General features: G+C 41.7%; 3 protein-coding genes across 3 annotated transcripts; all 3 read right to left on the bottom strand.

Moving 5' to 3' along the window:
- Positions 1-3,725: 3,725 nt before the first annotated feature.
- On the bottom strand, positions 3,726-11,288 carry LOC308081849 (acidic mammalian chitinase-like; the record flags this gene model as incomplete). Its single annotated transcript, XM_080423470.1, has 9 exons — positions 11,194-11,288; positions 11,023-11,049; positions 10,612-10,816; positions 10,018-10,171; positions 6,801-6,983; positions 5,991-6,107; positions 5,753-5,885; positions 5,243-5,427; positions 3,726-3,797 (listed from the first exon to the last, which is right to left on the bottom strand). Exons 1-9 carry the CDS (start codon positions 11,219-11,221, stop codon positions 3,726-3,728), a joined length of 1,104 nt encoding a protein of 367 aa, XP_080279596.1. The 5' UTR covers positions 11,222-11,288.
- A 2,407-nt stretch (positions 11,289-13,695) lies between these two features.
- LOC308082732 (acidic mammalian chitinase-like) lies at positions 13,696-16,139 on the bottom strand (the record flags this gene model as incomplete). The annotated part of the gene is made up of 9 exons (XM_080424708.1): positions 13,696-13,946; positions 14,114-14,246; positions 14,349-14,465; positions 14,656-14,838; positions 15,005-15,128; positions 15,237-15,361; positions 15,464-15,629; positions 15,783-15,839; positions 15,949-16,139. 9 exons carry the CDS (start codon positions 16,137-16,139, stop codon positions 13,696-13,698), a joined length of 1,347 nt encoding a protein of 448 aa, XP_080280834.1.
- Positions 16,140-21,344: 5,205 nt separating this feature from the next.
- Positions 21,345-24,060, bottom strand: LOC308082731 (acidic mammalian chitinase-like; the record flags this gene model as incomplete). The annotated part of the gene is made up of 9 exons (XM_080424707.1): positions 21,345-21,595; positions 22,050-22,182; positions 22,287-22,403; positions 22,581-22,763; positions 22,930-23,053; positions 23,161-23,285; positions 23,385-23,550; positions 23,704-23,760; positions 23,870-24,060. The coding sequence occupies 9 exons, from the start codon at positions 24,058-24,060 to the stop codon at positions 21,345-21,347; spliced, it is 1,347 nt and encodes a 448-aa protein (XP_080280833.1).
- Between the last annotated feature and the right edge of the window lie 2,917 nt (positions 24,061-26,977).

The raw sequence follows: 26,977 nt of genomic DNA, 5'->3' as shown, positions 1-26,977 counted from the left end.
CTCTCTCTCTCTCTCTCTCTCTCTCTCATCAAGGCTAAAAAGACTTTGTTTGTGTGCCGTGTGGTCCTTTGTATTCAATTAATCATAGCATGAAAGTAACACAATACATGTCATCAACAAATGCAAAACACTATATGTACAAAGGAGAAAAAGGAAAAACAGTGTCCGCGAATTTCTACCTTGTTGTCAACAGTATCATGTATCTTTGTGGTGTAGCGTATCCTGGTCTACAAGATTATCTACACCACAAAGACACCCATGTACCTGTCAAACCACTTCCACAATCACACACGCACACACACACACACACACGCACACACACACACACACACACACACACACACACACACACACACACACACACACACACACACACACACACACACACACACACACACACACACACACACACACACACACACAGATATGGACACACGCACACAAACCAATTAAACACACACACATTTTCAGAGAGAGAAACGCACACTCCACATGCCCATTGAAGACATCTTTGCATGCCACACACACACGCACGCACGCACGCACGCACGCACGCACGCACGCACGCACGCACGCACGCACGCACGCACGCACGCACGCACGCACGCACGCACGCACGCACGCACGCACACACACACACACACACACACACACACACACACACACACACACACATTTAGACATCTGGATCAGAGCACACATACCTCATGCACACAAACTTAGAGGACAGCGTGCACGTGTATACACACTGGGTATAAGTACCAGCCCAAAATATCCGGACATTGCTTTTTGCTGGTGCTTTTTTGGGACTCTTTGTCTGGAGCTCTACCATGAAAAGTCTTATTGGTGTAACTATGTAATCCCCTTCTTTCCTTAATAAACTAACTAAGGAGAAGGAATGCCTGGACCCTCATTCCTTTGTCAATAATGGCAAAGTCCCACAGATGTGCACTTTACTACATCTATCATTAAATGTTTAGCTGAATTGAGTACAAAGGACCCAATGGAAACAAACCATATAGGCTTTCTTGGGTTTTCTCTTGGCAGACATTGTTTTGAACTGTACTTTCCTGTGTTTTTTTTTGCAAACTGCTCATAAAGTATTCAATCAAACAATCAATCAATCAGCCAATAGGTTTTGATATTGCTGCAGATAAATACAGTATACATACAGTACATACACACATATATTTTATTTTATACACACACGCACGCACGCACGCACGCACGCACGCACGCACGCACGCACGCACGCACGCACGCAGGCAGGCAGGCAGGCAGGCAGGCACGCACGCACGCACGCACGCACGCACGCACGCACGCACGCACGCACGCACGCACGCACGCACGCACGCACGCACGCACACACACACACACACACACACACACACACACACACACACACACACACACACACACACACACACACCCATCGCTCCTAATAGGATGGATAAATGCAGAAGACAAATACCACACATACATGCAATTGTGCTGTGGCAAAACACCCCAACAACTAAAGGGACACAATTTTTATAAAATTAAGGAGCTCACCGTGTCAAACATGTCTGAATTAACACGGATGCCTATCAAAGTTGGAGCTTGTTTGATAGAATTCAAGGCTGAGGAGCTGGCTTTTCAAAGGGCAGGAGAGGAGGAAATCAAGTTCTACCAGCTAAACTTTTTTTTATTTATTTTTTGGCAAGGTAGCTCCAATAGTTGTGGTTTCCTTGAAGGTGAACAGGCATTCTATGTTGACGACAAAGTCTAAAGTATGTCAACAATGGAGAAAAGACTTGATTTGATTTATTAGACGTTATGATTAAAAGAAAAACACGTTGCATGCTTCTCACAGAAGTGTCAAGGATAAAAACACAACCTCCTTGGTTTTAGACAAACAAAACATGAGAAAGTCTGATGAGAAATTCTAAGGTATGGATTGGAACAATGGAAAAAAATAATTGTCCGTGTGTGTGTGTGTCCGTCCGTCTGCGAGCAGCTAATCTCCGGCACCGTTGGCCCAATCGCAGCGTGCAGGCTCACTCCCTAGATGCCAAAGCAGAACCTCTGCCCCGAATCTTTCAGATCGGCCTGATCGCCATCAGGAGGCCGATTTTTGCAAAACACATTTCTTTATATCACTCCTACAGATTTTGTCCAAACATTACGCAAATCGGTACAGAGTATCACTATAGTCATTTGATCTGTCCGATTTTTCATATTCCATCCTGATTGGCTATGATTGGCTTCTAAAGTTTCTATAACATCCGGTCTGGTGAAACTTTAGCCGCACACTCCCTAGACTAGAGGCCAAGGAAAAACCTCTGCCCCACATTTTTCACATCTGCCTTTTATAGCACCACCAGGAGGCTGACTTTTGTAAAACATTTTGTTTTATATTACTCCATCCGATTTTGTCCAAACATCACGCAAATCGGTACACAGTATCTCTATAGTCATGTGATCAAGTTGGATCTGTCCGATTTTTCATATTCCATCCTGATTGGCTAATATTAATATATCTAAAGTTTGCACGAGTGGCTCGTTTTGAAAAATGCCTCAAATCATGAACGCAGCGTGTGATTGCCGTGAAACATGCACACACATTCCCACTAGGCCGAGGAAGAAATGCCACCCTTTTCACATTGGCCTGTTATAGCACCACCAGGAGGCTACAATAACCTACCTGACCTAGCGGAGACCTGTGCTCCGAGGAGCACTTTTTCGAGTTTGTCTTGTTTTGTTTATTTAGTCATAGTTAACTGTTAACATGTTAAACTGTGCTGTATTTTGTCATTTCAGTAGAAAGAAGACGTACTATTACCAGTGATGGAAACCACCGTAGTCTTCTGGAGACTACGGTGATGTATCTGACATCTAGTGCCAATCTGACCATTTTAGGATGGATGAACGACCGAACCTGACCAGGATGAATCAGAGAAAGGTCAGTGCCTTTCAGGAATGAGTATTATCTTTTTTAAATGTTTCTAGTGTTGCTGGTGCTGACGCTCAAACCATGAATATGAATATGTGTCTTACAAAGTGCAAGGTTGGAGTAAGCACCATGGAAACGTTCCTACCGCAGGCACACCCTGTAGGAAAGTGACACCTCTGATCAGAGCAACAGAGCAATCTCTCTTTTGTGTGTATCATATTATTAGCTACTAATCGTTGTTCAGGGTTAGCTGTGACCTTCTTTCTGACCTATACAGCAGATATTGTAAGAGCTGTAGCAGTGCATCTAACAAGTTACATTTTTGGGTGTCCATAACACGAGAGAAACAGTCTATTAGAAATAGTCTCTATTATGACTTCCCATCGTGTGAAGGATTTCAGCTGCTGTGTATTCCCACTTCTCTCGGCCTTGAAAAAGATAAGCTTGGTGGTGCCAGCTGTCTGTTACTGATTATTTTGTCTTCCTTCCTTCCTTCCTTTTTTTCACGCCGTGGCTCTGCAGGTGTCTATCCATCTATAAGAAGGTTATTATTATTATATTCTTCTTTAATTTAATTATAATTTAATTCCGTTAATATTGTTCTCTATACTGATGTTAACCGTGGCGTGTTACAGTTTCCATTTTCATAAAGCACTTTGTAAACTCTATAAAAAAATACAGTATTTATATTAGGTATGTCCCAGTGTCACATCAAGCTGCTGCAGCAAGGTTTGCACAAATGTGCCAGGACCTGTCAGCCATGGTGTCTAGCGACACTGCCTTCACAGCGTCATCACTGGCTGCTGTAGAAGCCTTTGAGAAAATCAATGACCATCCATCCAAAGTCTTTCCTGCCCTTGGTTTGCTTGGACAGCATATAAACACCAGATCAGTATCCAGAAGATCAAGCAAGATGGGTGGAGCTGCTAGGCACTCTCATTCCACCTTACTTGCACAGCCAACAACAGCCATGTCACAACACACGGTGCAGTCATGTGGAATGTGTGTCTTTGATGTATTGTAGAACATCTCACCCAGGATATATCAAGGCCTAAGCATAGTTACTGTCAACCAATCAGCATATGCTAAGCATTGACACCCTCCTTATGTGGAATGTACTGTAATCTACATGAGTGAAGATGGACAAGCATGTTTGAATAATGGGTAATGAAATGTACCTTCATTTAGCCAGTGCCCTCTGACTCCATCTGGTGGTCTTGATAAGTTATTACACACTCCATTTGGACTGTTTGCTGCAATAAGCAAGGTATAGATGTAATTATGTTAAGAGTTATGATGATACAAGAAGCAATTGTGTGAACATTGTAACTTAATTTTTTTTCTTTTTCTAAAATTTAGAGAAGCCAATTATTGTTTGTCGTTATGCCAATTGATTCCTCCCCACACACATTTCTGTGTTGTCACTGTGTTGCCATCCTACTGACTCACCTGCCAGTGAGGAGCCCCCACCGGGAGGATGTAAAGCCTTCGTTCTACTCCTCCCGCCCAACACTCATTGTAAATGACCCCTTTCGGTAAGGTCAATGAATGAATAGGGGTCGGTTTGGGTGTTAATTTGCTGTTAATGTGATGTTTTATTATGAAATGAAACCAGCAAAAATACAAAATAGAGAATTAAATATTTTATTCAGTACCAGTCAATAGTCTAAGTTCTTTGACACTTTTTAAAGAATGTTCTGGCCAAGCTGTTTTCTTATTAATAAGTTGCTGTAACTGTTACTGTAAGTTTAATCTCTCAAGAACAGATTCAGTGCTGTTTTTCCTTTTTATTTGACGATGGGTTCCCAGATTGCTGTAAGTTAAGATATATTCAGGTTTTTGTGGAATTTCATCACGTTTATTGTATACAGAATGAATATAGATTTTTGGCAAGATGCGTAGAACAGTGAGGTACTGTATACTGGAATGTCTGGTCATAAAAACTATTCAAATGTATTTACATTTTTTTTAATTTATCTTTGGTCTTTATTAATTGGCAATTCTGTCCACACCATCTCCATTCCTCCATATCGCAGGAACAGGAGTGTTTGAATTCTCCCATACATTATAAAATCACCTGTTGCACCATACTCTCAACACATGGGGTAGTGTGGCTATGGCAAGATTAATCAAAACTATACTCCCTAGTGGCTCAGCTTCTTCTCCCTTGCTGTACACCGGGTCCATTATAACAGTGCTGCTGCCGTGGCATCTCACTGTTGATGTCTTCCCATGCACACATTGGTAAAAAATCTTTGGATCATTTGATCTCAGGTACAATCCATCACGTTTTCTTGTGCAGAAGCGTACATTGGGAAACACAACAGTGATGTTTTGCAGGCAGGTGCTTCCTGGTCTTGTCGTGGTGATGGGGCCTCTCCCGGTGGTCGGCTGCTCTTGTGTCGGACTTGTGACTTCAGAAGGGAAGGAGGAAGAGGTCGTGGGGTTAGTGGTTTGATGTGGTGATGGTGATGTTGATGTTGATGCATTCGAGTCTACAAAGGAAAGTAAGGGAAAAATACATCAATATGTGTTCCTCAACACTGGAGTCAGCGACGTGTGTGGCCAAATATAAACCATTAGTTTGCCTAATCTGATATAGCCTAATTTGTGCTTTGTTGTATGACCACAACACTCCTAAAGAGCGACATGGTCATACGATGAAATATGAAAATGTGCTAATATATGCTGTTGTCTGTACTGTACTGTACTGTACTGTACTGTACTGTACTGTACTGTACTGTACTGTACTGTACTGTACTGTACTGTACTGTACTGTACTGTACTGTATATGACTCTGTGTAGGGCTGTAGGCCTTACCATTAATGAGAAGAGTTTTCAGGTGTGCTATCAGTGGGTATCTGCCCAGCTGACAGAACTGTCCAGAGAAGTCATCCATGTCCAGTGTCCATACAACGGCCCCTCCAAACGCCCTGCTCTTCAGATACTCCACCTGTATAAGGGAGAACAGAAAGAAGCTGGGTTGGATCTGAAAATAATTTGAAACAGGAGAGGAATTTAAAATGTATCTTGTCTGCATCCGCCAGCAGGGTCAGACCTTGGCTTCATAGCTGTCTTGGTTGTCAAAGCCCACCCATTCGTTCCCCTTGACAGCATATGGGACACTCTGAGCATCAATCCAGTTGACAGAGGACCCTCTGATGAAAGAGCAGATCTAAAGAGGAAACAAGCATCTTAACACATACTCTATAGCGTCCCTATTCTGGGCATGTCATAATAGGTGAAGATTCACACATTGCAGCGCGATGCTTTGTGAGCTTGTAGATTGGCGTTCGTTGGCGAAGAGATTTGGTGTAGAGGGAAAAAAGGAGGGAGCCAAGTAGCCTATAGACCCCCTGAGGGGACCCCAGGCAACAAAGTGTGTGGTTTGATTGGTTCAATCTATATGGGTTCAAGTCACACATGTTCAACTAACTTAAGTAATGATGGTATTTAGTGAAATATAAGGAATAATATTAAATGATATATTATACATTATAATATCTATGGTAATGTGATTGTAATATTATCTACTACTACTGTATATGAAGTTCAAGTTGAAATGAGCTGCGAATGTCCAGTCCATATGCCCGCCACAGACAATCCTGCGGCCCACAACTTGAACTTTATACCGTAGATAACATTATCATATATTATCATAATTCATAATACCTACGGTAATATGATTATATTATTATATACTATGAGACAAAAGTGTGTGTGTGTGTGTGTGCGTGTGCGTGTGCGTGTGCGTGTGCGTGTGTGTGTGTGTGTGTGTGTGTGTGTGTGTGTGTGTGTGTGTGTGTGTGTGTAGTCGCATGAGCACACACATGGGTGGGTGAGGGCACTAGTTCCCAGATTGCCGTACCTCGTAGTAGGACCAGACACCCATCTGCTGTGTATACGGGCCAGGTAAACCAGGGCCACTGATTGGGGCACCCAGGCCACTCTCTGGTGTGGACAAGGTAAAGGCTCGTCCATGTGTGGGGAAGCCCATTAACAGCTTCCCTGCAGGGGCTCCTCGGTCCAGCCAGTACTGCATAACATAATCCTGAGAGGACCAAAGAGGATGGACTGTTGCGCTATAGCCAATGCATTGCTTTTATTGACAAACTTTGTTGCCGAGATGTATGATGGTATATGGCAAACTATAGACCTAGTTCAGATCCAGTCAGTTGTATGATTGAGGGCTCATCATACAGTGCAGGTCTCCTACCGTAGTAATAGTTAAGTTGTGTATAGTTATATTGTGTATAGTTGCATTGTGATATATTGCGTAATTCTTACTATGTTGGTATCATTTTTAGTAGCATCTGTTCCGTGGTACAAGGTGCTGTGGTGGACTGTCACATTGTTTTGACGAACATGAAGATCACATGTTTTAACGCTGATGAAGTCCAGGTACCTACACAGGCACACATGTGCACGCACGCACGCACGTGCGCACACACACACACACACACACACACACACACACACACACACACACACACACACACACACACACACACACACACACACACACACACACACACACACACACACACACACACACACACACACACACACACAGGCGTCATTAAAGCTACGTGATTAATCAATGACAAATTCCTTAACTTATAAGAAAGGACTCCTGCACAGTCTTCTTCACTTGCAATTAAAATATATTTATTGGGAACATGTTATCTAAGGCAGTGGTGGAAAAAGTACTCAAATTCTTTACTCAAGTAACAGTACCAATACTGCAATATAAAAATACTCTGTTACAAGTAAAAGTCCAGAATTCAAAATTTACTTGAGTAAAAGTACAAAAGTATTGGCATCAAAATGTACTTAAAGTACCAAAAGTAAAAGTACTAAATCTTTGAAAATAGCAGATCTACAAGCTCACCACGCGTCGTGAGCTTGTAGATCGGCTATTTTCAAATAGCCTATATATAAAATAGGGTTAAAGTGGTTAATGTATGTTTCATTATATCATAATTTATATCTGCAAAGTAACTAGTAACTAAAGTTTTCAAATACATGTAGTGGAGTAAAAGTACAATATTTGCCTCTGAGATGTAGTGGAGTAGAAGTAAGAGTATTGGAAATTGGAAATACTCAAGTAAAGTACAAATACCTCAAAATTGTACTTAAGTACAGTACTTAAGTAAATGTACTTAGTTACTTTCCACCAGTCTAAGGTGGTGAGAGCATTGCAAGCCTTACTTTGACATCTCAGCGACTTCATATCCCTTCTCAATGGCATCTATCTCTGCTGTGACTGCTGCAGATAAAATGAGCGGTTGGCTCCCTCTGGCCTTTCGTTCAGCTTCATATGCCTCTGAAAGCTCCTAGGAAGAAAAACATTGTGTGTTTTTTTTTGTTTTGGCTGTAAGGAAGTTAACCTGAGGTGAAGACGCGTGATGTGAAATAGGAGGCAATGGCCCCCTAAAGCTTTTAAGCGATTCCATTTCCTTGGTTGCCCCAGGAAACGATCCAGAGTAAATTATGTTCAAGGGCAACATCGTCTGTTGTTGTTTGATGACGCTCTGTGTCCCCATTCCACCTGAAATAGGAAGCCTAGCTTTGAACTTCAATCTTTGTGACTATTATCAACTTGAATGATACTGTAGGATGAAAGAAGTTGGTAAGTGTTTAACATGTTGAAATGGAGAATAGTGTCATGTGACACTGATTTTCTTTCTGTACAAAGGAGGGTGTGTCTCCACATGTCTCCCTCCAGGTACCAGCCACAATATGCCAATAATTACCAGAGATACTAATTGAACTATCTTTTAGATGAGTTTTAATTGAGGTGAAAACCATGTTTTGTGTGATACTGCAGTGATACTATGTGATACTGTGTGTGTGTGTGTGTGTGTGTGTGTGTGTGTGTGTGTGTGTGTGTGTGTGTGTGTGTGTGTGTGTGTGTGTGTGTGTGTGTGTGTGTGTGTGTGTGTGTGTGTGTGTGTGTGTGTGTGTGTGTGTGTGTGTGTGTGTGCGTGCGTGCGTGCGTGCGTGCGCGCGCGTGCGTGCGTGTGCGTGTGTGTACAGCCAGTTCTCGTACACACTGCTCGACAGATCTGCATCAAACTTTGCATGCGCACACCCAGTAGACCGAGGAAGACACTCCACCCTCTTTCAAATCTGTCTCATGGTGGCGCTATAACAGACCGCTTTACATTTTGACCTATAACTGGATTAGCGGCTGAAAAGCCCAATCCAAATCCAATAGTTTTTTATATCAATAAAACGTTTCTCAGTGTGCACCTTAAGCCTACCAAATAGCCTACCTAGAGCATCTTCTTCCACTAAGATGAGCCTATAAGGACCTACTGGTAGTCTGATATGTTTAGCCCATTGACTACGCCTCACACGGTATACTTGACGTTACTGACGACCACTTTCCGAAGCATGTTTGTTTGATTGTCTCAAGAAAGCCGGCCATTATATTTGATTAATTTCAGTACGGCGTCTTGCAGCGGCGTCCGGGTGGCACAGGACCACTGTAGAGGTATATGGTTTGAATCCTTTACGGTGCATCTGGCTGGGCCAGGGGCTCCACCTCAATTGCCAAATGCATGTGTGTGGGGGCCTGGGGGGAATCCAGTGGGGGAGGGGGGGGGGCAGTGTCTGGGAACTAGGAAGGATAGCGTGTTCCTCCACAGAGTCCACAGGCATTATGCCTTCCCGGTGAGACTCCACACTGTCAGGTGAAAGCGACTGGTGACTCCATCATGTGTATCGAAGGAGACACATGGTTGTCTACAATATATCCTCCCACAGTCCCTGTCACTGCTAACCCACACACACACACTTTTGTCTCATAATATATAAGGGGAAATTGGGAATTGGCGTAACAACTACATTTGGAGAACATTTTAAATAAATAAATCAACTTGCAGAGACACTTGCTTGATATATTATAGGTCCTACAGCCATTCTCAATTGGTGTGCCTTATCAGTGGGCAGCGGAGGTGCAGCCCAAATAGTTTAAACTATGATTGACTGCAGATTGCAGAGCATATAATCATTCGATTGTTGATAGCAAAGAGTTATTTGAGAGAAAGATAGAATGTTTAGGTTATGTAGGCAAATACCTTGCAGAGAAGTGTGAACTTTTGCTTGTCCTGGGGATGTCCAGGGTACTCCCAGTCCAGATCTAGACCATCAAAGTCATGAGCTCTCAAATATTTGATGGTGGACTGGATGAATGTCTGACGGTTTGCTGCTTTGGACATCATTGTGGAGAAGCTGGCATGACATAGATAGAGGATAAAACAAGTCATATTACGGTCAGAAGATCACAGCACAAAACATCAAATTGAATACGGTACAACAAACTTAGTTTTACTGTCACTCTTCTACTCAAGAGACAACAAATTATACATTACTAGATGGCTTTCAGAAAGAGTTAGCAAGAGAGATTCACTCACAGGGATCCTCCATCTCTCTGTTCTCTGACAGACAGTAAAGTCTTTAGCCTTGAGTTTCTACATTGGTTGGTGACGCAGAAGGGGGGGAGAGAGAGAGAGAGAGAGAGAGAGAGAGAGAGAGAGAGAGAGAGAGAGAGAGAGAGAGAGAGAGAGAGAGAGAGAGAAATGGATATTAAATATTATTTGGAATTTTACAGTATTTTTCACAGGTAACATTTAGAGAGAAGTGTTTTTTTGGTTGTATTATTAATGTCTTACCTCTCCTTGAGCTTATTAAATGATTTGTAGAGAGTGTTCTCATTCCAGGCAGATTCAGTGATCTCACTAGCATAATTGATGATAGCAAAGGCATAAACCATGTGGGTACACAGAAAAGGATCCACATTCTCTGGTAGGAATTTCCCTATGCCAGTTCTATACTGAGACCAGTTGGTGAAGTAACAAACAAGTTTGGTGGTGGTTGCTGGGATGAGAAACAGAATAGAACTATTAGTTTTGTAATGAGGTTTGTGTGTAAAAACAACAAAACAGATGAAAATGTTATATTTAACTTAAAGATGACATGTACGGAGGAGGGCTTGGCTATTACAGTCCGGATAGGATACATAGATTTTTAACAGTATTACATTTTTGCCATTTGTGTTTGACAAAAAGGTATTTGATACTCACCGATCTGAATGAAAAGTTGCAGACCTACTGTAAGAAGACACAATGCAAATATCAATTCAACAGTGCTTTATTCAAAATTACATAAATAAATTGATTTCATTTTAAGATGCAACCTCTCTATAAGACTCACGGACACAAGATACAACAGCAACAGAGAAATGAAATGCTTACCAATTATGCATGCTATTCCTGCATTCATGTTAGCAGCCCTTGCTTATTCCACAGTTTGAGCTCTGGAGAAAGGGTAAGTCCCATCATGGAGCACCTCACACAGACTGCAGACAGAACAACAACAATATGTATTCATACTCTAACGTCACACAAAGCCACCTCTCCGATTACTCTCAGTCACGTGGTGCAGCATTGCAATGGTCACAGCATTAACATTGAAATAGATGTTCCCTGAGAGACATAATTATACGTACATTATGATGTATTGGACATGGGCTGGGCCCATGGGTAGAGTTATTATAGCATCTGTCTTTTGTTATCTAACGTATCTTATGTAAAAGTAATATGACCTATTAATCAACTTAAAGTCATATTTGAGATGGAGTATATTATGTACTGGTGATATATTTTGTGTGCACTACAGAGTGAAAAACATACAGCAAAAATACTGGTGTATTTCTTTCCTCATTAAAAAAATGAAAAGTTAAATCTCACATGAATAGGTTCATGTGAGATTCATTCCTAGCAACCCATCCGGTATGTATAAAACAAATCTCATTGAATGCTGATTTAAACGCCACTATCTAATAGAAAAGTAATGCACTTACAATTTTAATGAGGTTACTGGAAAACTTGAGAGTAGGGGAAATTGTTGCACGTGCTGGCTCCATATGCATTTCTCTTTCATTTGGATGACGTTTTGGCCCTCAGGCCTTCTTTAAGATCAACAATAATATAGCACACAGGTCATGTAGGCCGCACCTGACACCCAGGAGTAAAATCCATAATGTTAATTTAACTCCTAAGGGTGTACATATGGAACCAAATGCACCCTTACAGATGGCCTACTGCACACTCTTGGCGTTAAATTTACCCTGAGGATTTTACTGTGTAGAAACGTGATGGTGATCAGACAATCACGTTTCACCATTAGGGTGAGAAAAACAATCAAGAGGCCTTCAGTGAATCAAAGCTCTTAACGACATGGAATACGGTAATCAAATCCCTTGAAAGAAAGTAACAAGAACCATTATGTCTCATACTACAGACTACAATTTTACCGCAAATTGCTTTGGCCAAGAATAGGCCTATTTAAAATGGATATAAACATATATTTTTGAATATTTCTAATAGATGAACATAAAGTAAATAAATAGAGTTACATTACGAGAAACACTTCAAGTCATAATCTAATTTATATTCAATCCATGAGGTTACAGGGTTCTCAGAAACATCCCAGTTACCTCCTCTTGGGGGCAGTGATTCCTTCTCAATACCACTATATTGTATCTTAGAAAGGAAACAGGATGACTAATTCAACAAAATGTGCTGTTACTGGATAATTTATGTTTTTGCTTCCAATAGTGCTTCTATGTTCAGCAATAAAAGCTTTCAGTGATCTACTCGCCTTTCCGACATATGATTTACAAGAAGGACAAGTGCTAAGATAAATGACCAATTTAATGTGACACACAAAAAAGCTCCTTTCATGTGGATCTCTTTACCTGTGTGAGGAGGATGCTTAAAAAAATATTATACACCAAAAAGCAGTGGATATGGGATATTGTTATTTATTATATTGGTGTCAGAGTGTTCCCAGAGTGACCCAATTTCATGATTTTTCCCCACCTAGAGCGCTGGTGACATTGTAGCCTTACACGAAACCCAAAGCCTTTACCTGTACATTTTAATATCCAATGGTGTAATGATATGTGGCTGGTGACATAGTGGTTCACAGACGCAGACAACTGAGACAAAGGAGATGTCACACTAAACTCTGTTGGATGTACCTCTAGGGTAGTGTTGAACAACTGTTGGCAAAAACATAGTAGATGTTGGTGGAGGATGCCTGGGAAAACAATTGTTTCCGTGTATAATTTGATAGCCTTCAATCTCAAGACATTCTGTTGGTAAGACTTTGCTGATGTTGTTAAAACAAGTTTCTTGACCATCCAACAGAAATGTCAAAAGGCACTTCAAATATCCTATGATGATGTCAGGAAGAGGTCATCCAATATCTGACAGCTAGAAGAATGTCATTTTGAGAGGATTTGTCTGAAATCCAACTGTCCCCTCTAGCCTGAGTAATTCTCACACCCTCTGCTCTGTGGTGATGATGATATACCCCCCCCTGGGTACTGTCACCCTCAGCCATGAGCTGAGGGTGTAAGGTCTGTGTTAAGAGAATCAGCTGAGTGCTAAACTTTGACCTGTATTATGACGTCCAGTACAATGAGTCTCACTGAAGCCACTTAAGTTTCGGGTAACAAGTTCATGGGCATACTATATTCTATTGTATATTTTGCGGGGTTAAAGGACTGCAATGACAATCACATTTTGCCGGAAAAATACTTATTTATTTGTTGGTAATTTAATAGCCTCAGACACAATAAACAACTAAGCATGAGAATACAAAATCTCAATATTGTCTTTGTCAGATGAGAAATAAACAAAAAAATTAAAAATCATTACTGTATTGTCAAATATTCTAGTAGATATTATTCAGGGCCAGACGCAGCACTGGCAGCTCTGATCGTAGATGGTGCCAGGGCCACAGCGCCTCATGTGGGTGACGCCACCTGAACACTGGTAGAACCTGTTGTTGTCATCTGGGTTAGCGTAGTGGCCATCTGGTTTGCCGTTGCAGAAGCCGGATCCTGGGACATGCGTGGTGGCGGAGGTAGTTGTTGGCCGTTTGGTGGTTGTGCTAGCACCGGGTTTTGGGGTAGTGGTGGGGGGCAGGGGGGGCAGCTCTAAATGGGCAGAAGAGAATGGAAGGTGTGGAAAATGAGTTTAACAGAACTGCACTGTGGCTGTGGTGGGTGTGAAGAAATAGCAACAAAGTTAGTAATGTGACCAGAATGATGACCACAAATTTGATCTGGAATCTGGAATGAGGAAAAGCTCCACAAACATTTACCAATATCAAGGATCTTGCGGAGATGTGACAGTAGAGGGTGGTTGCCTTGTCCGCAGAATCGTCCAGCAAAGTCGTCCAGATCCAGTGCCCACACAAAGGCACCACCATATTTATTCTCCTTCAGGTAGCGGACCTGTCGTGTGGAAGGACAAAGGTGAAAGAACGATTCACTGAACTATGCTCTAACAAATGCACCATGGATGTGTGGAATATATGGTGATAATATGCCTCCTACCTTGATGTCATAGCTCTCCTGTGTATCAAAGCCAACCCATTCATTGTTCTTGGCGGCATATGGAACTTTCTGGTCTTCAATCCACTGCACGGTGGTGCCTTTTAAAAAGCCACAGATCTAAACCACCAAAAAAGTTAAGTTGGGCATATAGAATACATGACAGTCATGTTACACATTGTAATGTCACCAGAGAAAGGATTGCTTTAAAAAGAGGGTTGTGCCCCTTACAAAGCCACAGATCTGAGAAGCGCAATAAAGCAGCTAAATCCATTCACTTGTGCTAGACAAGACATTAGATTCACATCACCTCATAGTAGGACCAGAAGCCAGCTTCCCGTGTGTATGGTCCAGCTGATGCAGCACCGCTAGCCGGGGCTCCAACACCAGTGTTTGATGATGTCAGACGGAAGGTGCGGCCGTAAGCGGCGAAACCCATCCTCAGCTTCTCTACGGGGGTTCCCTGGTCTCTCCAGTACTTCATAGCATAATCCTAAAAGACGTATGAAGGTAAACAATAGAAGTCGTCATGGATGAGTGCAAAAAAACAACATACTTGGCACCTACAGTATGTAACACAGTAGAACATGTGCCATTCACCATCACTTCAGCTCATGCCTCTTGCTCTATAGGTTAAATATACCCGCATGTCTCCTTACAGTGTTGAAGAAGATGAGGTCACCCGAGTCCTCAGAGCCACGGAACAGTGGACTATTGTGTCCAGTGAATGTCTCCCAAGTTCCATGGAAGTCATAGGTCATCACATTAATAAAGTCCAGATACCTGGAAACACATAAACACACAATGGCTTAGCTACCGTAAGAATGATTTTCTGTGGTAATTTACAATTCCTGCTTTTTCAAATAAGAGCTGTTGATGCTATAGACTGACTTTGCAATCTCAGCAATCTCATATGCAGCATCAATGGTTCCCTTTCCTGCAGCCACAGCAGCAGTCAGCATGAGCTGGCTGTTTCCTGTCTCTGCTGCCTCAGCCTCATAGGCAGCAACTGCCTCCTATAAATTTAAACCACAGTTGGTAAGTTTATTAGATCTAGAACATTGAATGAATATTGTGATGTTTAGTTAAGCAATGGACTTAAAGAGCAAATGCCTTACCTGGCAGAGCAGAGTGAACCTCTGCTTGTCCTCAGGTGGACTTCCACGAGCTCCAGGATACTCCCAGTCCAGATCCAGACCATCAAAGCCATAAGTCCTCAGGAATTTGATGCTCGACTGGATGAACTTCTGACGGTTGGCAGCATTGGACACCGTTTTGGAAAACCTAGTGAGAAGAAAAGTTGTTCAGTAATCTTCACAAAAACCTGAAAAATGGCTTGATAGCCTTACAATATCAGTAAAACGTGTGATTCAACTAAGATGTGCAGAGCATATTTATAGTCATTTAACTTGGGGTGTGAGGAAAAGGAATACTCACTGGGCTGAACCAAAGTTCCATCCTCCAACAGCCAGTAGAGTCTTCAGATGAGGATTCCTAAAGACAGGAGAGAAAGTTATGCAAAACTAGCAAACATTAGTCGACCTGTACATTTCAAGGACAATTTAGAAGTAGGTGCTTTGCAAATCTGTCCTAGATAACTTACTTGGTCTTCAGGTCATTGAATTGCTTGTAGAGAACATCATCATTCCATTCATAGGTGATCAGTTCATTGTTGCTGTTGATCATTGCGAAGGCATAGATCAGGGTGGTGCACAGGAAGGGGTCCACACTTTGGGGCATATACTTCCCTTCATTAGGTCTGTATTGGGACCAGTTGGTGAAGTAGCATATCATCTCATGGTTGGCAGTTGCTGTATTGAGAGAAAGATTGAGATCTTATTTTCTGTGCTCTGTCTAAAGGTAGGATATGTATGTTAAGTTAAACCTGTATTACCAAACGTAGGCCAACAAAAATGCATGTTGAGGTCCACAATACATTTTGTGACAGGTATAATTATTTGAAGCAATTAGCTACCTAGTAAGACTACTGATGTCATACTGACATCACTTACCCATGTGGCATAACACCAGGCACAAGCCTAAGGAAAGAAACAGACACCTGGGGTTAATAACTGATGGTTACACCCATTCTACACGCAATACATTTATTCTGATTTACAGAAAGGTTTATGGCAACCATTTTACCTGCCAGAATGGTGAGCCTGGTCATCTTGATATTAAAGCTCTCAAGCCTTCACTTGGAACCTTTGTTCTGATAAAGATTAAAGTGATATTGTAAACATGATAGAAAATATATTATCTTTCAGAAATCTTTGGCATGCATTTTCATGCCCACCGGCACATTAATGATGTAATCTAACAATTACAATGAAGCCTACGTAATCTTGTCAACCCAGAACAGCTTAGTCCATAACTGCGTGTCATGGTGATACTAAACATTAGTAAACACAAGCTACTGCCCATAGAACGTCACTAAAACAAAAGACAAACTGAATATTAATCTCAGTAAGTATTAGAGACATTAAGGAGAAATATGTGTGCGCCACCACCAATTCCTCCTCCGTGCTTACCTTTGGGTACTCCAAGAAACAGCCAGTGAACAACCATCAAGCTTTTTATACTGTGTAAACTAGGACAGCATAGTGGGCGTTATTGAACCCCCACATTGTAACAAACAGATGCATGGAAAGGACACCGAGCGATAAACATGATTGGGTCATAATAATCTGTGGAGATAAGTAAGTTAATTTATGGTCTTCATAGAAATTGCAATGCTCTTACTGGATGTATGACTTGATGGGTCAGTGGCATAAGTGTGTGGGGGGTGGGGTTGTCGGCTGGCGACTGTTCATAAAAAAAAAATCTAATTTCTTCTGTTCTTTTCTGTTGTATTTTCTTACTGCCACTTTCATGTTTGAAAGTCAGCATGTGTTCGCTCAACTTTCAGTTCTTGTTGGTCTTGATGTTCAAATCTCACGCCTAAAGTAGCTGTATTGGATCGTCTCATCACATGATCAAATAGTTACTTGACATTGGACAACAACAACACATATATATTACATATTACATATTACCCATGTATCATCATTGCATATCTGTATATGACAAAAATGATCTGAATCACACTCAAGGGCCCATTTTCTTTCCATTCAAAGACGAGCAACTCATTCTCATGGTTGATGATGGAGAAGGCATAGATCAGATGGGGGCACATGAAGAGGTCCACATTTATCTGCAAGTACTTCACTTTCCAGCTCTATACTGAGTCCAGTTGGTGAAATAACCTGCCATCTTGGTGGATTCTGTATTTGGGGCGACAGGTTATCCACCAATCAGCATCAAACTAAATGTCATTACCATCAAAAGAAAAGGTTACTGAAAGACATCCTCTCATTGATGTCATGTTCCCTAGTTAAATATTAATTGTCTTTAACTTAACAAGGTTAGGTCCAATAGCGGCATGTCTTCACATGCCGTCTACGACAGTGATTTGCAGACTTTGTCCAGCGAACCTACTGATGCCTATTAGATAAGAATAAAAACTTGGCTCTTATCAATTAAGTGTCAAACTACATTGTTTGTCCTGAGCATTAATGACACAAAGATTACTGAATCAGCAAGCTTATTTCTTATATTACAAGTGGTAATAATACACAGGAAATGATGATTCTTCTGCTCCAGTGGGGTTAGTATCATGGTTGCAATCTGTAAAGATGAAATTCAAAGAAAAAGGTGGCAAACGAAAATGTTGCATAGACCCACATAAAATAGTAGTTGTGTAAGGCAGCCATTCAACACCATAAAAGTGGTGGATGTGAATGGTAAACGCATTGGAGGGAGCGCACACCAGCGTTGATGAGGTGCTAACCACGGCAGATTATAATGTTGAGAAGGAGGAGGCCGCACAGCTCTTAGCCACGATGCAAACATTTATTTTTAAAAATCAGGAAACCAACGTTTTGACAAGATAGTCTTCCTCAAGGTTTAACAAAACTGAGTACACACATCAATCTAACCATCAACATGGGTGGGGTGGATAATTACCCATTACTGCCAAGTGACCAAACATACTATTTTGGTATGCAAACATTTATTGTACAATTCCTTTCTTCTTCATATTAAATATCTGAGTCTAGGTCGTCCTCAGACGAGTCCTCCATCGTCGCTTCCAGTCATCCCAGTTCTCCATACATCTGGCCAGCTCGTTGGTGCTTTGCGCTCCTGCATCTTTCTAACTAACGTATGTTAATGTGGGACGTCCTCGTGACCGATGCCCGTGTGTTGGTTCCCACAGCACCAATTTGCTGGCTGGCAGCTCCTGGTGTCTTTGGCAGTGTCCTGCTAGTCTCATTCTCCTGGTTGCTATTTTCTCGCTCACCCTTGGATGGGTTAGACAGATGTTTTTGTGTAAAGAATTTGTAAATTGATTGTAAACATAGAGAAGGATAATACAAAGTGTATTATTATATAGTTAACTAACTCATATTATTATTGTCTCCGCCAGGCCGAAAGGCCTGGCGAGAGAGTATGTTTTGCCCCCTGTCCGTCCCTCCGTCCGTGTGTCCGTGTATCCGTGTGTGTGTCCGTGTGTGTGTCCGTCTGTGAACAGCTAATCTCCGACATCGTGGGCTTGATCGCAACGAAACTGTGCACACACACTCCCTGGATGCCAATTCAGAATAGCCTGGTAAACCCTCCCTCCGGAAATCTAATTTCCATTTGATTCCAGGAGTGAGTCTGGCATGAAGGCTTGTATGGGCGTTTCTAGTGCATTACCAAATAACCGAGCCAATCAGCGTCCTTGCTCATTGTTTTGTGATTGACAGCGGGGGTAGGCCAATCAGGTGGAACCCGAGTGGTTCACACGTCATTAATCAATACACCTTTCATACAAGCTGCTCATTAACATCAAAGACAAACCAATTACTCCTGGTGATAATCACTGCAGCCTAAAGTGGCTTAATTGGACATCAAAGGGCCACTTGGACATCAAAGCTTTTACTCCCGCCCAGCTCCAGCCCACAGCCAAATTGCCCATATAGGTCTGCAGGCCAGACTCACTCCTGAAATAAAATACAAATGAGATTTCTGGAGGGAGGGTTTACCAGGCTAAATTCAGAACCTCTGCCCCAAATCTTTCACATGGGCCTGTTATAGCGCCACCAGGAGGCCGCTTTTTGCAAAACATTTTTTTTGACAGTACTCCTACAGATTTTGTCCAAACGTCACACAAATCGGTACACAGTATCTCTATAGTCATTAAACGAAAATAGTTTTTCAGATTTTTCTGATTCCATCCTGATTGGCTCAAAATGGCTTCCAAAGTTTGCAGAAGTGCTCCGTGTTGAACAAAATGCCTCAAATCATGAACACAGCATGCAATTTCCGTGAAATTTTGCACGTACATTCCCACTAGGCCGAGGAAGAAATGCATACATGGTGGCGCTATAACAGGCCGATTCGTGTTTTTACCCGTAACTGCACCGATCTGTTTACAACTTTGTATGCGCACTCCCAACAGGTGAAGGAAAAACCTTTGCCATGCATTTTTTACATTTGCCTTTTATAGCGCCACCAGGAGGCCGACTTATGTAAAACACATTTTTGGATATTACTCCTTCAGATTGTATCCAAATTTAACATAAATCGTTACACATGATCTCTATAGTCATGAGATCAAGACGGATCTGTTTGATTTTTCATATTCCATCCTGATTGGCTACGATTGACATCCAAAGTTTGCAGGAATGGCCCGTATTGAACTAAATGCCGCAAATCATGAACGCAGTGTCCGATTGCCGTGAAACTTTGCACGCACATTCACACTACGTTGAGGAACAAATGCCACCCCTTCAACATTGGCCTATTATAGCGCCACCAGGAGGCCTATTTTTACAAAACTTGATTCATCACGCAAACCGGTACACATTATCTCTATATCAAGTGATCAAGACGGATCCGTCCGATTTTTCACATTCCATCCTGATTGGCGAATTCAGAACATTGCTGGTCCACACTCACCTACCTGACCTGGCGGAGACCTGTGTTCCGAGGAGCACTTTTTCTAGTTATTATTATTATTATTAATACAAGTGAGTTTGGGAATGTTGATATGACTGAGTGAAAAGATGTTTACAGATAAAGGTTGTGTAAGGGATATATTTGTTTGTTCAAAAGTTAAAGCTCTATGCCGATAGTAATCATTGCTATTGAGTGTTTGTTCAGTAACAAGGGTCTCTCTGTCTCTCCAGCTCTTACATCTTCAGTTTGGGATACCAATTTTGTCCAATCAGAAGAGAGACCCCCACAAAAAACAAATATCAACTTTAATTTAATTGTGTTCCAGTTCCAATTGTGTCTGATCAAATTGGTATCCTGACCTAAACATTTATTTTACATTAGCTAAAGAGCTGGAGAGAAGGGGAGACACCTGTTACTGAACCAACACTCCATAGCAATGATTGCTATGGGAATATAGAACTATTTAACACTTATCTGAACAAATATATCACTTACTCCACTTTTAAGGATGAAATGTTTTCATCGTATCACCCCTCATTAAAACGATCTCATCTCTACTGCTGCTTTAGTTCCCACCAATAGTACTCGGTGTGACCCATTGGTACAAATTATGGTAGATCCATGGAACATGCTTTTCTACTGTACCTCAAAAAGAAAATCTCTGTAATAAAAACCCAACATGAAGTCACATCTTTTGTAGATACCTGAAGTTATGCCTAATGTTCATTTTTGTTATCTCTTATAAACTAGTTACTGCATTAATGCGAATGCAATAATGTTATAATATTCAGCAATATGCAAAGACGTACTTTAATTTGTTTGTTTACAATCTGTAAAATATACAGTATACATTTCACAAGAAAACTGAATTTTAACTGTACAAAACTAATCAAGGAAACATTCTTTACACAATAAATATAAATATTTTTTTAATCAGCCTTAAGATGGGAACATAATATCTATAAATATAATTATATACTACTTTGAGCGTTCACCAGCAAACAAACACTATATTGTTCAGGGCCAGGTGCAGCACTTGCAGCTCTCAGCAAAGATGGTGCCAGAGGCGCAGGGCCTCAGGTAGGAGACACCACCTGCACACTGGTAGAAGCTGCTCCTGTTTTCTGGGACAACATAGTAGCCATCTGGTTTGCCGTTGCAGAAACCTGATCCTGGGGCGTGCGTGGTGGTGGTAGTAGTTGTGGGCCGTTTGGTAGTTGTGCTAGCACCGGGTTTTGGGGTAGTAGTGGGGGGCAGGGGGGGCAGCTCTAAATGGGCAGAAGAGAATGGAAGGGACAAGTCAAGACATGTCATCTTTATTTACATAGCACAAACGACAGCACTTGACCCAAAGTGCTTTACAATCAAGGATGACAAGCTTCCCAATTGGCATCACGCCCTCGGGTCCTCGCCGATACGCACATCGAATTTGAAGTTGTTGGTTGGGCATGCCCATATATGGGCAATGGATCAGCAGTTCTGGACAACTGGATCTCCATATGCCTATATATGGTGTATCGGTTGGATCGGCAGTTCTGGACAACTGCCAATCCTTCTCAACACCGGGCACGACACTCCCTCATCGGCTCACCGGGTCATCGGCAACACGTGCGGCCAGTTTGAAGATTTTGAGATTTTGCACATTTATTGTTAGATGACCAGAAAGATGACCAGAAATCTGATATGGAATCTGAAATGAGGAAAAGCTTCATAAAAATGTACCAATATCAAGGAGTTTGCGGAGATGTGACAGCAGAGGGTGGTTGCCTTGTCCGCAAAACCGTCCAGCAAAGTCGTCCAGATCCAGTGCCCACACAAAGGCACCACCAAATTTATTTTCCTTCAAATAGCGGACCTGTGGGGTGAAAAGACAAAGGTGAAAGAATGATTCACTGAACTATATGCTCTAACAAATGCACCATGGATATGTGGAATATAGAGTGCTGAAATGCCACCTACCTTAATGTCATAGCTCTCCTGGGAATCAAAGCCAACCCATTCATTGTTCTTGGCGGCATATGGAACTTTCTGGTCTTCAATCCACTGCACGGTGGTGCCCTTTAAAAAGCCACAGATCTGAACCCCAAAAGATTTAAGTTAGAAATACAGAATGCCTGAAGGTCATGTTACACATTGCAATGTCACCAGAGAAAGGAGCTCAGTGTAAAAAGAGCGGTGTCCCTTACAAAGCTAATGATAAATATTTGTTTCATTCACTTGTGCTGGACCAGAGGATAGATATTTTCACATCACCTCATAGTAGGACCAGAAGCCAGCTTCCCGTGTGTATGGTCCAGCTGATGCGGCACCGCTAGCCGGGGCTCCAACACTGGTGTTTGATGATGTCAGACGGTAGGTGCGGCCGTAAGTGGCGAAACCCATCCTCAGCTTCTCTACTGGGGTTCCCTGGTCTCTCCAGTACTTCATAGCATAATCCTAAAGGACGAATGAGGGTAAACAATAGAAGTCGTCATGGATGAGTGCAAAAAAACAACATACTTGGCACCTACAGTATGTAACACAGTAGAACATGTGCCATTCACCATCACTTCAGCTCATGCCTCTTGCTCTATAGGTTAAATATACCCGCATGTCTCCTTACAGTGTTGAAGAAGATGAGGTCACCCGAGTCCTCAGAGCCACGGAACAGTGGACTATTGTGTCCAGTGAATGTCTCCCAAGTTCCATGGAAGTCATAGGTCATCACATTAATAAAGTCCAGATACCTGGAAACACATAAACACACAAAGGCGTAGCCACCGTAAGAATGATTTGCTGTGGCAAATTTACAATTCCTGCTTTTTTAAATAAGAGCTGTTGATGCTAGACTGACTTTGCAATCTCAGCAATCTCATATGCAGCATCAATGGTTCCCTTTCCTGCAGCCACAGCAGCAGTCAGCATGAGCTGGCTGTTTCCTGTCTCTGCTGCCTCAGCCTCATAGGCAGCAACTGCCTCCTGTAAATTTAAACCACAGTTGGTAAGTTTATTAGATCTAGCACAAATGAATATTGTGATGTTTAGTTAAGCAATGGACTTAAAGAGCAAATGCCTTACCTGGCAGAGCAGAGTGAACCTCTGCTTGTCCTCAGGTGGACTTCCACGAGCTCCAGGATACTCCCAGTCCAGATCCAGACCATCAAAGCCATAAGTCCTCAGGAATTTGATGCTCGACTGGATGAACTTCTGACGGTTGGCAGCATTGGACACCGTTTTGGAAAACCTAGTGAGAAGAAAGGTTGTTCAGTAATGTTCACAAAAAACAGAAAAATTGCTTGATAGCCTTACAATATCAGTAAAACGTGTGATTCAACTAAGATATGCAGAGCATATTTATAGTCATATAACTTGGGGTGTGAGGAAAAGGAATACTCACTGGGCTGAACCAAAGTTCCATCCTCCAACAGCCAGTAGAGTCTTCAGATGAGGATTCCTAAAGACAGGAGAGAAAGTTATGCAAAACTAGCAAACAATAGTCGACCTGTGCATTTCAAGGACAATTTAGAAGTAGGTGCTTTGCAAATCTGTCCTTGATAACTTACTTGGTCTTCAGGTCATTAAATTGCTTGTAGAGAACATCATCATTCCATTCATAGGTGATCAGTTCATTGTTGCTGTTGATCATTGCGAAGGCATAGATCAGGGTGGTGCACAGGAAGGGGTCCACACTTTGGGGCATGTACTTCCCTTCATTAGGTCTGTATTGGGACCAGTTGGTGAAGTAGCATATCATCTCGTGGTTGGCAGTTGCTGTATTGAGAGAAAGAAGACGTGTCACAGATCTTACTTTCTGTGCTCTGTCTGGCAGGATATGTATGTTAAGTTAAACCTGTATTACCAAACCTAGGCCAACAAAAATGCATGTTGAAGCAAATATATTTAGTGACAGGTATGATTATTCGAAGCAATTAGCTACATAGTAAGCCTACTGATGTCACACTGACATCACTTACCCATGTGGCATAACACCAGGCACAAGCCTAAGGAAAGAAACAGACACCTGGGGTTAATAACTGATGGTTACACCCATTCTACACACAATACATTTATTCCGATTTACGGAAGTTTTATGGCGACCATTTTACCTGCCAGAATGGTGAGCCTGGTCATCTTGATATTAAAGCTTGCAAGCCTTCACTCGGAACCTTTGTTCTGATAAAGATTAAAGTGATATTGTAAACATGGTAGAAAATATATGTGATCATTCATTTTCAGAAATCTTTGGCATGCATTTTCATGACAATGTTTGCACCATCTACCCGCCGGCACATTAATGATGTAATCCAACAATTACAATGAAGCCTACGTAATCTTGTCAACCCAGAACAGCTTAATCCATAACTGCGTGTCATGATGATACTAAACATTAGTAAACACAAGCTACTGCCCATAGAACCTCACTAAAACAAAAGACAACCTTAGGGAGATGTTTTGAATATAAATCTCAGTAAGTATTAGAGACATTAAGGAGAAATCTCCTCCTCCGTGCTTACCTTTGGGTACTCCAAGAGACAGCCAGTGAACAACCATCAAGCTTTTTATACTGTGTAAACTAGGACAGCATAGTGGGCGTTATTGAACCCCCACATTGTAACAAACAGATGTGGAAAGGCCACCGAGCGATAATCATGATTGGGTCATAATAATATGTTGAGATAAGTACAGTAAGTTTATGGTCATCATAGAAATTGCAACGCTCTTACTGGATGTATGACTTGATGGGTCAGTGGCGACTGTTCATAAAAAAAGGAATCTAATTTAGGGAGCTTTTCTACCTTCTTCTGTTCTTTTCTGTTTTATTTTCTTTCTGCCACTTTCATGTTTGAAATGCAGGAACTTGCAGTTCTTGTCCGTCTTGATTTTCAAATGTCATGCCTAAACTAGCTATATTGGATTGTCTCATCACATGATCAAATAGTTACTTGACATTGAACAACAACATACGTTACATATACTCAAACATCATCATTGCATATTTGTATATGACAAAAATGAATCTGAATCACACTCAAGGGCCCATTTTCCACCCAGCTCATTGTTGGAGAGCCCACTCTCTATTCCGCCTACCAGGCAGAGCTAGACGGAGATCTCCAGTCTGGCTATGTGTGACTAGCTCTCTATGTGACGTGACACAAAGCTCTTCCAATCCGTGAAGCTAATGGGTCGGGTTGGCCAAACAGGCCTACCCCCCCCCCCCCCAGTCCAATGGTTTGTCACTAATTAAATTAAGATATGAGTTCCAATAATGCTTTTTTAAAAGAGTTTAAGCAAAGTGGAATGGGGTCAGACACTTGTGTCATAATAAGGCTTTAGAATGTGTTTCGTGACCTTAAGGCCATTGAAGGCCTTGTTGTTTCATCTTTCCATTCAAAGATGAGCAACTCATTCTCATGGTTGATGATGGAGAAGGCATAGATCAGATGGGGGCACATGAAGAGGTCCACATTTCTCTACAAGTACTTCACTTTCCAGCTCTATACTGAGTCCAGTTGGTGAAGTAACCTGCCATCTTGGTGGATTCTGTGTTTGGGGCGACAGGTAGCTTATCCACCAATCAGCATCAAACTAAATGTCATTACCATCAAAAGAAAAAGTTACTGAAAGACATCCTCTCATTGATGTCATGTTCCCTAGTTAAATATTAATTGTCTTTAACTTAACAAGGTTAGGTCCAATAGCGGCATGACTTCACATGCTGTCTATGTCAGTGATTTGCAGACTTTGTCCAGTGAACCTACTGATGCCTATTAGATAAGAATAAACACTCTTATCAATTAAGTGTCAAATGATATTGTTTGTCTAGAGCATTTTGGGCGGGAACTCCAATTTGTAACTATACCTTTCAGGACGGGAACCCCTTTTGGGGTTCCTGTTGCTATGTACAGTATATAGCAACATACATTTGTTGTAATTTTTGAATAAATATTTGAAGTTTTTCAGAAAACTTAGGTCAGGATTTAGAAGGCGTTTTTCGGCCTCAGGTCTAAATGGGTTAATGACACAAAGATTACTGAATCAGCAAGCTTATTTCTTTGAATTGTTAATGATATTCTAAACATGGAATGTTAGCAGATCCCATAGACCTCTCAGGTTTGTACTCATATGATGTGCTTGGCTACAAGTGGTAATAATACACAGGAAATTATGATTCTTCTGCTTCAGTGGGGTTAATATCATGGTTGCAATCTGAAAACCTGAAATTCAAAGAAAATGGTGGCTAACAAAAAGGGCTTAGGGCTTTGGGTTTTTACAGTGAATCTTTATAGTAATACTTATATACTTTATAGAATATGTATAGGGTGAGGTCGGATCTGGGGGGCAGAGAACAAGTGGTGGATGTGAATGGTAAACGTTTTGACATGATAGTCTCCTTCAAGGTTTAACAAAACTGAGTACACACATCAATCTACCCATCAACATGGGTGGGGTGGATAATTACCCATTACTGCCAAGTGACCAGACAACATACTATTTCGGTATGCAAACATTTATTGCACTATTATTTTCTTCTTCATATTAAATATCTCTCTAGGTCGTCCTCAGACGAGTCCTCCATTGTCGCTTCCAGTCATCCCGGTTCTCCATACATCTGGCCAGCTCATTGGTGCTTTGCGCTGCTGCATCTTTCTAACTAACCAGCCTGATCTCCA

The sequence above is a fragment of the Gymnoscopelus braueri genome (assembly GCF_963280865.1).
Source record: "Gymnoscopelus braueri genome assembly, chromosome: 3".
Taxonomy (NCBI): Eukaryota; Metazoa; Chordata; class Actinopteri; order Myctophiformes; family Myctophidae; genus Gymnoscopelus; species Gymnoscopelus braueri.
The sequence above is the reverse complement of the archived record's forward strand: the minus strand, read 5'-3'. Positions and strand labels throughout refer to the sequence as shown.